Raw genomic sequence first — 12089 nt, 5'->3', positions numbered from 1 at the left:
ACAGGAAGGGGAGGAGTCAGGAAGGAATGTCAGAGGTGCCATTTGGGCCCCATGGGGGCAACAGGACAGGCATCACCAGAGTTCATGATAAGGGAGGAACCAAAGTTTCTAGAAAATCCAGCATTTCAAATGGGGTGGGTGGGTGGGGGGAGTATTTCGGTGTTGCACTTTTAGTGTCGCACTTTTAGTACCCAAATGAATAACCATCGTTAACTGTTGACTGCCTATGGCTTTTATGAGCATTAAATGGGATTAATCCACTGATGGGTCAAGTATATATCAGGACCCAGATGGCATACAAATGCAATTCTTTTGCATTATTTTGCATTATTTAGGCAAAAAGAGAGACAAAAAGCCCAGTAGTACCTTAAAGACTAACAACATTTGTGGTGGGGTTTGAACTTTCAAGAGTCACTGTTCACTTCTTCAGATACCATAGGCAAATATATATATATATATATATATATATATATATATATATATATATATATATATATATATATATATATATATATATATATATATATATATATATATATATATATATATATATATATATATATATATATATATATATATATATATATATATATATATATATATATATATATATATATATATGTTGCTTTTACCAGTTGGAAACCAAATAGAGTTTTGCCCGATCTGTGAAATGTCAGGCTCATTCCAGGAGAGTGTCACAAGTGCTGATTTTTATTGTATAACATGAACTGCCAAATTAAATGCTATCTATAGGTATATACACACGCATTTCAGATGCCGCATTCAGACCTTATAATGTTTGAGAGTAATTTAAGTCACTGCAGCAGAAGAAATCCTCAAAAGCCCCCCAGTTTTACTATTTCATATCAGAACAGAGAGAAGGAAATTTGTAGATGATCAGATAGCAAATCCGCAAAGGAAGGCACTAAAGCGCTGGAAATTGCTCTGTAAAAATAGTAATGGATCAAATTAGGTGGCTGAGAATCCTCTAACTTCCAAAAAGCTATAAAATAATTCAGCACATTCAAACTGAAGATATTCTAAGGCTGCACACTGATGCTGTAGTTGATGACTCCAATCTTTTCCCTTCCCATTATGAGCTGCGGGACTAGCTTACGGTGAATGGGCACAAGGGGTGAGTTTGAAGTGGTATTTTGCGAGAGGCCAAGAATTTATGTTCAGAGGATGGCTGTATTGCTTAATGGTTACAAATATGTTCCTAATGGACACCAATCACTATGAGGTGGTCCCTCAGTTCAGAAGAAGAGCCCATCAGAACTTAAGAGGTGACTCCATCCAGTTGACAAGAAAAAGGGACACACATTACTGGGACTTTGTTGAAAGGTTCTTTAGCTTACTGGGTACGTTCTCAGTGGGACACTGTCTTAAGGTTCCCAACATTTATTTGACAAATGCTGGGAGATGCCTGGGGAGGGTGGAGCCTGAGGAAGATCAGCTGTTCCTTCTGGGTGACAATCTAGGCCAGGGGTAGTCAAACTGCGGCCCTCAAGATGTCCATGGACTACAATTCCCAGGAGCCCCCTTCCAGCATTTGCTGGCAGGGGCTCATGGGAATTGTAGTCCATGGACATCTGGAGGGCCGCAGTTTGACTACCCCTGATCTAGGCTGTCTACCCTAGTCCCTTTTGGTCTTTACCACACAGAGTAGAGGAAATCCCCAGTGTCACATGTAGAGGCCATTTTTCCTCCCATTCTTCAGTGGCAGAAATTGTGGCTGGGGTAGGGAATTCCATACCATGGCAGATGCTGGAGGTTTATCCTGCCCAGAAAGAAATGAAACCAACTTTCCCCTGTTGTGCTCGTGGTTCTACAAAGCATCCTTGACTCATCCCCAGGTTGCAGCGATGATGACCATGGGCTCAGCCATTGTTGTTGCATCATGAATCCAAGTAATGTGGCCTTTGAGATGCTGGCGATCAACCAACAATGTGAAATCACAAGTCTCTCGGTACTGGCTGAAACTTTATGGTAAAATCACAGAGTTTCTGGTGATTCCTGGAGAGGAATCACATTACTTCCAAGGAAAAACTTTCCAGGAATTGTCAAAAAATGTTGTGGTTTTACCATAGAGTTTCAGCCAATATGTAGAGAGGTGGTGTCCTGCCATTGGCCATTTTTAAAATTTTCTTATTCTCCCACAATTGCTCTGAGCTGTGAGAGTCAGCTGGAGGCATTGCCAATAAAATTTTAAAACACCTGAGAGGAATGTTCTATGCCAAGTCTTCCCGTGGCTAGTTTTCCACTTACACAAAAATGTGGGAGAATTTTAAATAATGCTGTTCATTCACCTTTAGTCTGGTGTTCTACCTCATGCTCCCATCTCAGCAGTCCACCACCTCATTTTCTACAGAGCAGCATTAAGAATGCATTTGAGATCATGTACATTTTACTTCCCTCTCTCCCTCACCTTCCTTGTTCACGCTTGCTTCCACACGAAGATTTTGCCTTGTGCAGCCTGCTGGATGCCACAGCTTCGGGAGGGATCTTCTATAAGATGTTGTGCTCATTTGGAACATGACTCATGGACTCCCATCATATCATATCATATCATGGACTCCCATCCTTTGCTCCTTTGAGCCAGACCCAAAACCAAGCAAACCCTTTTGCTCCAGCACAGAAGAGAAACCGTGGAGTGGCTCTGGGCAAAGCATCCCTGTGGACAGCCTTCCTGTAGCTATACCAGGAAGGAGATGGAACTAAACTCTCCATCCTTGCCTTTTATGCCTGTAACTGTGTTCCCCACCACCACTAGCTGAATCATGCAGGGGGCTGTCTCTCATCTTTGCATCATCCTAAAAGGACATAATGGAAACACTGCTGTCCTATAACCTTCTTTTATCACTAGTTCATCTGGTGATTGTAATTGCCTTCCCTTGGGAAAGATATGGGTCAGCTCAAATGCATTCAGTGACTATTTGGGGAAGAGGGGGGAGCATATTCAATGGCATGCCCAGTTTTTCTTGTGAAAAAAATAAGCTAAGTGACAGGCAATTTTAGGTGGCTCTCTGAAACCAAGCAAATAATGGAATCCTTCCACCTCCAGTTTGAACTGGTGCAGTCCTATAAATTCCGCAGTGTGTGATCTTCTTGCATATCTAGACAAACTTGAAGCTGACAACAGGAAGATGTTGTATTGATTGATTTTAAAAAATGGGGGGGGGGGAGACTGGCTTCTATATCACCCATCTTTGCTATTGAGTCAGAAGGAGGTACTCTGATGGCTATCCCTCTTACTTAAAATGAACAAGGATTATGGAAATGACCTATATATACATGTATATTTTCGCCACACTACTTAAAAATCCATTTGTAAATAGTACACTGATGGTGGTCTCTGAGACCCATCATTTAGTGACTGCCCTTGTGCATACCCAGTCTTTTGGCACTTTTGTTATTCTCTTAAACAAAGGTGCTGTCCTTAAAAAGAACCCTTCCAGCCTCGGATCACCTTCCCCCCCCCTGGTTTGACATACTGCTCCTTACATGATGTGTCTGATGATCATTCAGAAAAATTAGCTATCCTAAGAGATCTTTGGTATGAAGAATGAGAGGAACCTGGCATGAAGGAGAAAGAAGGGGAAAGAGGGGCATTAAGGAGGAAGGGGAAGGATTCCAAAGAAAGGGGAAAGAAAAAAGACATCAGGAGAGAGTGAAAGAGAGAGTCACAGACACCACGGCATACAAGCTTTGAGTTGATGACTGAGGAATGGGTTGTCATTCTCTGCCTCCAATCCTGCTCTGTACATATGGATGGTTTTCTTCCAAACCCAAGGAGATATGCAGTGAACCCTGGTACCTTCTGATGACAAAGCATGAGAAACATCTTATACATGGACATGGACATAACAAAGTGGCACCTCTTAGTATCTTTCACTCATGACGTCCATTCAGAATTCTTCATCCCTCCTCAGCCTGGGGCTTTTGCCATGTCTTGAACTGACAAAGCGACAACAGAAGCAGGGCCCTACCAGAATCCTGCTGAATAACAGAACCAACCCACAAGGGCTCTCTCCCTCTGCAGCCCCTCTACCCAGAATGCCTTCTGCCCAGCGTGTGGGATTTCCTGTCGATTTACGGGAGGCGGGAATACGCTCGGCCCCATCCAGCCATCTCCAATCAGATGCCTCCCCTCGCTCGTATATCCACAGTCTTGATAGTTTTGGGTCACAAACACGGCGAGGACGGTTTGGGGGTAGATGATCTGCAAAGACCGGACTTGTTTGTTTAAAAAGACCAAGGGCGGGAGGGTGGCGCACATGGGCATCGCAGCATTGTAACGAGGCTTCCTCCTGCGTTTTGGCTAGAAGTTCAGCCTCCTCTTCAAGCCTGGATGTAAGGCAGCTGGAAGTCGAACAGAGCATCCCTGGATCGTCCACTGAAGGGTCCGTTTTTGTTCTGTAAGATTCTTGATTTTGTTGTTGTTGTTGTTGTCATTTAAAGTTTAGTAAGGAAAGGAGGGGAATCTTCCGAAACGCACTATTTTGTTCCTTCTTGTTGATGGGGCAGAGGAAAATAACAGGCAAAAAACCAAAAACAAACCCACACAGGAAGAGAGCGTACAATAGGAGGGAGCCTGAAGATGGCCTCAAGGAGATTATGTTTAGAGAGGTAACTCAAGAATGCTTGATTTTTCCCCCCCTTTGCTTGTATTTCCCCAATTTGCAACAGACAAGTTTTTTTTAAAGCTTCCTGTACAGACTCAGTACCACATACACCAAGACCTCCTTTCCCTCCCACCCTACCCCATCCCCACCCAACTGGCAGTAGACAGATGCAACAATATGTTCACTTGACCTTTTGGATCGGGATGCTGAAGATTGTTAAGAACTAGATGGAAGAGCGGTGTTGCCGAAAAAGCTATTCCCACCTTCGGGAGAAAGAGCGAGAGCGACATGAAGTCCGTGGAGCTACAGGCGCCGTATTGGAGACTCCACTCTGCCTTGGCACTGGCATCCGTTTTGAGACCTATATATAGAATATTTGTTTATGTATATATATATATTTATATATGTATATTTAGAGATGTGTTTGTGTCTGTTTTTAGCACACTGTCCCATTCTCAGGTCTTGATTTGGGGCAGTTGGTCCTGGGGACAGGTTGGACGGAAGGGGCCAAGGTGCAGAAGAAGCCAGAGATCAGAGTGAGACCCAGGCCCCCCCACGCACAAAACATGGACCAGCCATAGCCATGGCTGATGTCGTCGGGAAGTCCGTATAGGTATCGGGGATATCGGGAGAGCTCGAAGTTGATTCCAGCCACGCACGTGCACAGTGAGATGATGCAGAAGGTTCCTGCAAGAGAAGAGCAAAGGAGGGGGGGGGGAAATGGAGAGACATTAGAATCACACAAGTCTTTGCTTTCCCACTGCACAAAAAAGAAGAATCAGAGGCCAGTAGCACCTTTAAGACCTACAAAGATTTATTCAAGGTGTGAGCTTTCAAGTGCAAGCACTCTTCCTCAGACTATGAACTGACCATCATGACAGTGGGAACATAACTAAGTTAGAGCAATAAAAGGTCGGTGAACGCCCCACAATTTTAATCGTTATCAGATCACCAACTAGTCATTTATTATATATTATTTAGATTTATATCCCGCTGTTATTGAGGTTTGTCTTGCGGCAGGTGACAATTCTGAAATATAAAACCCCACAAAGATTAAAAGTTTAAAATTAAAAACCCAAACACAATTGGCAGGGGTAAAGAGAAAAAAGCAAAAGGAGAAACCCCAATCTCTTTCCCTTCTCTCCCACATTTCTATGCCACCTTTCCACCTAGTTTAGGGTCCTCAAAGTGTTAGATGATGAAAAACATTAAAATGAGCTTTCAAAAAACAGGTCCTGACCTAGATATTGTCAGAGCTCAGAAGCTAAGCAGGGTGGGCTCTGATTGGCATTCAGATAGGAGACCACTAAGGAAGTCCAGCTTCACTAGACAGAGAGAAGCAATGGCAAACCTCCTCTGAACAGGAGGTTGCCATAAGTTGGCTGTGACTTGACAGCAAAACAAATAAATAAATAATCATAGAATCACAGAATCTAGTCCAACCCCCTGCTCAACGCAGGATCAGCCCTAAGCATCCTAAAGCATCCAAGAAAAGTGTGTATCCAACCTTTGCTTAAAGACTGCCAGTGAGGGGGAGCTCACCACCTCCTTAGGCAGCCTATTCCACTGCTGAACTACTCTGACTGTGAAAATTTTTTTCCTGATATCTAGCCTGTATCGTTGTACTTGTAGTTTAAACCCATTACTGCGTGTCCTTTGCAGCCAATGGGAACAGCATCCTGCCCTCCTCCAAATGACAACCTTTCAAATACTTAAAGAGGGCTATCATGTCCCCTCTCAACCTCCTTTTCTCCAGGCTGAACATTCCCAAGTCCCTCAACCTATCTTCATAGGGCTTGGTCCCTTAATAAATAACTAGTATAAAAACAATGTTAAAACGTTACTTAAACAACACACACACACAGATAAAGGAAGAAGGGTCAGTGAGGAAGCACAGGACAAAATAGGTAAGTCTTCAACTATTGGCAGAAGACAATGATAGAAGGGAACTGGTGGATTTCCCTGGGAAGAGAATTCCAGAACTTGAAGACGTGATCAAGAAGACTTTGCTTTTGGTTGGCAATCTTTTTGCCTCAGATGGACAGAACATCCAAAGAAAGGCCCACGAAGATGACTGTTGTGGTCAGGTAGGTTAATATAGGAGTAGGCAGTCCTTATGGTATGTTGGTCCCAAGCTATAGCAAATTTTAAAGGTCAATACCAGCACCTTGAAGGCATCTCAGAAGCTAATTGAAGCCAGGGTAGGTGAACAAGACTGGAGCAATGTGATCACTACAACCCATTTCTGTCAGCATTTTCAGCAACGGTTCCTTGATGTTTGACAATGTAAACCAGAAGCAAACAGCACGTGGCCTCATCCTATTACTTGCGTACAAGTAAAAAAAAAATTAGGCAAAAGAAGGCCAGAGATCACTTTCTCCCCCTCTAACTTTAGCAAGGACATGCTAGGGCAAACCATTTTTATAACAAAAAGCAGACAAGATGGAGACAGCTATGCCTGCAGCTCCTTGAAGGGTTGCCTGTAGAGTTGCCTGGTCACAATCCAGAGAGCTGTTTTAAAGTAAGATAATTCATAGCTCTGGTATCTGCCACCCCTCCCCTCTCCCCAGAAGGACTCTCATTTTGTCCTCTAAATTAATATGGGATAACTTCTGGGAGAGTTATGGGAGGGAAGATAGGAGATCCTAGGGAAATCAACAAACCCTGCCCTTTGAGATCCACCCATTTATCTATTTGTGAGGTTCTAAACATAGCTAGGTTGGAGACAAAAATAAAGCAAGGAAGCATCTCCTTACTGCTACATTCTCGGCACTGGAGGGAAGAATGGGAAATGGAGCCTAGGAATGGCAAGATTTCTCTTAAAGGGTCAGACATGGGATACAGATGTTAGAGTGAAGAGCTGAATCTCTTTCTGAAGAGCTGAATCATCAGTGCTGACTTTAGGGGTTGGTCACATGGGTTTTGACTTGGAAAGGAGAAGACCTCCGGGAGGTATAATGCCCTAGAAATTACTTTTTAAAGCAATCATTTTCCCCAGGGGAGTATATCTCTGGAGATGTATTGTAATTCCAGGACATCTCCATGCCCTACTGGAAGGTTGGCACCCCTAGCCCCAATTCATGGCTACGGAGGACCTGGTTTGTCTCCCAGTATCTGATGGACCCAGCATTCCGAAAATACAATTTTTTCAAGACAACCATAATATTTCCTGGTGATCCACTCTGGGAAATGAACCGTTAGCCAACAGAAATGTACGATTCGGACTTCATTAGGAAAGGCGATGTGATTAGTAGTTTAAAGTTTTGACCCAATGCTCTGGGGGCGGCCATTTAAATCTACCAGAAGGGCCTATCTAAATCAGTTGAACTGCAATGAGTCTGCTTGTCTGCAATTCTGTTTTGGGATGAGGAAAATACTCACCCTACCCTACCCTAATGGCATTTCATCCAGGGATTTTGCAAATTACCCTTCGGATTTCAGTGGTGGCAAATCAGGGCAGTGCAATTCTACCTGCTGGTAGAAACTGAAGCCCTGATCTACACCAACAGAGCTGAATGAGGATACAGAGATTGGGGAAGCAGAGCTCTGGCTCATGGGGAGGGAGCCCAAAGTGTATGCATTAGGCTGGCTAGGGTTGTGTGAATATGCCTCTTTTCGTTCCTTTCTGGTTTCCTGCGTGGTCTTGTGAGCTTTTCCGTGCCTCACATTTCATTCCTTGCGGCTGTTGTTCTCAGTTTGTTTCTGTTAACAACATTTCAGGCCATTCTAATGACATTTAGATGCAGTAAGTGCAAACGTGACACTGAATGTTGTCTAAAGTTTAATGGGGAATACAGGATGCAAGATAACAGAACAGGGTGTGAAAATAAAGGCCATTCCTGTACCAGGCTATATGTATGTTTGTTTACTTCTAGAGTTTATGGCAGGGGTGGCGAAATTATGGCTCTCCAGATGTTCATGGACTACAATCCCCATGAGCCTCTGGCATCGGGAGAGCCACAGTTTGGTTATCCCTGGTCTATGGCCTTGAAGGATTGGTTCATCTTATTTAACTTATACAGAATAAATAATATGCAAAGTACCACGTGAAAGAGAGACGGACAAAAGCAGCAGTACGAGATATACGTCATGCTTAGATTACAGTGTTTTGTTAGAAATCATATAAGTATGTCTTCCCAATTGATTATGTACAACATTTCCTCCCTAACAATCTTGTTATCTTTAGTCTTATTCCAATACCATATTGCTATTAACAAATTTCTCTTCAGCTGCTCCCTTCCTGTCTATCTCTGCTGTCCCCCATGATCATGCCATGCCGTTTTTTGCACAACCAAACTTCAGCTTGAAGTTGATAAGCATCTAAATGCTACCTCAACTTGAAGCTTGGAACGTTTCTTATTTCCAGTTTTGCATTAACAGCCATCTCACTGCTGAAAAGGCGCATGAAGCTGCCTTACACTGTTCACGGCCCTTCCTGTGTACCCCACAGCCCATGTCGCCATGGCAACTAGAGGGCCTACTGTTCTGCCTCAGAGGTGCAGAGCTTAAAAACTAGAGCAGCCAACCTCCAGGTGGGGCCTGGAGATCTCCCAGGATTTTTAACCGACCTCCAGACTACAGGGATCGGTTCCCCCAGAGAAAACGGCTGTGCCTCCACTTCACGGGCCCAGCCATCCCTAAGCCCTCAAATCTCTGGGAATTTCCCTTCCTGGAGTTGACAACTGTATTGAACATCCCGCTTCCCCCGACAAATGGAACGGGAAAATCAGACAGCTCCTGACAAGAAATTTTGTACTGTGGAATGTTCATATCTGCAAGAGACCAGGCATGTGGTTGCCGATGACAAGAAGAAAATGTCGATCGTTGCTAATATCGTTGGGCGTCCTTGCTTTGTGGATTCAGACCGCATGGGGTCTTTGGCAACCGAGCAGGCCAGCTCTTTCCCACCTGGCTGCTGAAGCCGTTGGCCAGAAGAGGGAGCCATTAAGCTGGATATCCACAGCTCCTGGGGACTGCCAAAAGAGCTGATGGTAGGGGGAGTGGCAGATCGAGTTTTTAAACAGCCTGAGCCCCGGATGACTCAGCAAAACACAGGCTTGACCTGGTGGACTGCTGACACATCGCCGTGACCCAGGCAACCACCACAGCCTGCGACTAGTCCCCCACGTTGGAAAGGACAGGTGCCCATGCCTAGGTATGGGAGAGAAGGGCATCATTCAGAGAGCAGAAGCAGGATCAAAGGGCTTGCCAGCCTGGCCGTGGATTTGGAAGGATAAACATATTTCGGAGTAGATTCTGCTTCCCTTGGCTTTTGCAGAAATGGGTTGGATTTAAACGCCAGTTTGGTGCAATGGTTAAGAGCGGCTGCTTCTGACCTGGAGAACAGGGTTTGATTCCCCAAGATGACCTTGGGCCAATCACAGTTCTCTCTCAGCCTCACCTACCTTACAGGGTGCCTGTTGTGGGGAGAGGAAAGGGAAGGTGATTGTAAGCCACCTTGAGATTCCTTCAGATAGTAAACACTGGGATACAAAACCCCAGTCCTATTTATCTAACCCCAAAAGCCCCCTTTCCGATATGCTCACATGATGCAGACATTCCTCACAAATGCACATTGTGCAATTGCTCCCCTTCATTCATGTCCCTAGGACCACAGGTCCAGGTATGCACATGGAACCTTTCTGTCAGATATAGTGTTGACAAGTCTGGTTTGGGAAATACCTGGAGATTTTAAGGGTGGAGCCTGAAAAGTGTGAAATTTGGGGAGGAGAGGTACTTCAGTGGGGCATAATGCCATAGACTCCCCCTTCCAGAACGGCCATTTTTTTCCTGGTGAACTGATCGCTGTTGCCTGGAGATCAATTTTAATAGTGGGAGAGCTCCAGCCACTTCCTGGAGATTGGCAACCCTAAAAACATAGGGTCATGGGTGGAGGGAACATGGTGGACTTGTTCCTTCATCTGAGGCAAAAGGTCTTCAGCCCAGCGGAGCATTGAACCAAGGCCCTAGTGGTGACTAGTCCAGTAGGTGCTTGTCTCTAGTGCTGGTTCTTTCCAGATCCCTTGCATGAGCTCACATGGCTTTGAGGACCATAGATGCTGGTGCCTTTGAAAGAATTATACTCAAACAGGGGCATCCGCCCCAGGTCTGGTTCCTGGTTTGGGTGGTGGGGCCTGGGCAGATAGTTCCTAGGGTCCCCCTCACTTCCACCACCTATCTCCCTGCAGCTCTTGCCCTCCTTCAGTATAGTGGTTAGGAGTGTTGACTTCTAATCTTCACATGGTGCCAGCTGGGTGACTTTGGGCTCACCACGGCCCTGTTAGAAGCTGTTCTGACACAGCAGTAATACCAGGGCTTTCTCAGCCTCGCCTACCACATAGAATCACAAAGTTGGAAGGGACCTCATAGGGTGTCTGTTGTGGGGAAAGGAAAGGGAAGGCCGCTTTGAGACTTGTCCTGGTAGAGAAAAGTGGCACATAAGAACCAACTTCTACTCCTCCTCCTTCTTCTCTCCCACCAAACTGTGTGTCCCTCACCTGCTGAGATCTTCTTCCCCTTCCCACTAGAAAGATGATGCTCCCACTGCCTAGCCCCCTGCAGTTCTTTCCCCAGTAGCAATGGCACGGTGTGCGACTGGGAACATGGGTCACGAGCAAAAGAGTGAGCAGGGTGGAATCAACAGCAGTGAGCCCTGCTGGAAGCCCTGCGCCACGGCCAGCTACCTCACCTCAGGGTATGCTGACACCAGCCCTGATCCTGGCTCCTCTAACCAACACCCTCCCCAAATGCACAGAGAACATTCCCAATCTGTGTGTATGTGGACATGCGCATCCATTCAAAATGTCCTTAGGTATACACTAAGGAAGTGTGTGGAGCAAGTTACTGAAAACAGGGGCCCAGCCGGAGGAATGCAGCGCCTGATTAGCATTTTCAATTATTGCGCAGCCTTATCAAATCAGGGAGGAACAAAACTCCCCTCATGCCCTGCTCCACGGTGACGAGCCGCACTCTGCCGGAGCAGCTTTGCAGCACACCCCTTCTGTGCATGGATTAAACGCCTCAGCACGCACCACAAGGCTCTGGAGAGTGCTTCATTGTTCGGCGCACACTCGCACAGAATATAAATGATTGTTTAATTACACACCACGGCTTCATCATCGGATAGCAGACGGGTGCGTGACAGATAAGGTTTAGTTTAAATCTGGGCCGATTTATTTATTTATCGAAATGCCGTGGAAAAGAGCAAACAACCCCATTGGCTGGCTCCGAGCGCATGCCCCGTGAGGTCATAAATCCTCCTGGACCAGACGGGAACGTTTTAAAAACATGAAAATCCCAACAGATGAGCCCCCCCCCCCACCAAGTCCTTTAACAGGGTGAATGGGGGCCAGTTCTTCCAAGGCAGAGCTATTTTGCCCTCACCTTCAAGATGTGGGGATTTATAGGAATGCCAGCCCGGAGGTGGGACCTGGGATCCCCTAGTATTACAGCCCATCCCCAGGC

General features: G+C 45.4%; 1 protein-coding gene across 1 annotated transcript in view; it reads right to left on the bottom strand.

Annotated features, from left to right (window-relative positions):
* Positions 1-4644: 4644 nt before the first annotated feature.
* The window catches only part of TMEM178B (transmembrane protein 178B), a 304193-nt gene continuing 296748 nt past the window's right edge, over positions 4645-12089 (bottom strand). The window contains exon 4 of the mRNA XM_077339863.1: positions 4645-5312. Within this exon, the coding sequence (XP_077195978.1) occupies positions 5062-5312 (251 nt within the window). The 3' untranslated portion in view covers positions 4645-5061. The remainder of the gene's footprint in view (positions 5313-12089) is intronic.

The sequence above is a fragment of the Paroedura picta genome, chromosome 5, assembly GCF_049243985.1.
Source record: "Paroedura picta isolate Pp20150507F chromosome 5, Ppicta_v3.0, whole genome shotgun sequence".
NCBI lineage: Eukaryota > Metazoa > Chordata > Lepidosauria > Squamata > Gekkonidae > Paroedura > Paroedura picta.
The sequence above is the reverse complement of the archived record's forward strand: the minus strand, read 5'-3'. Positions and strand labels throughout refer to the sequence as shown.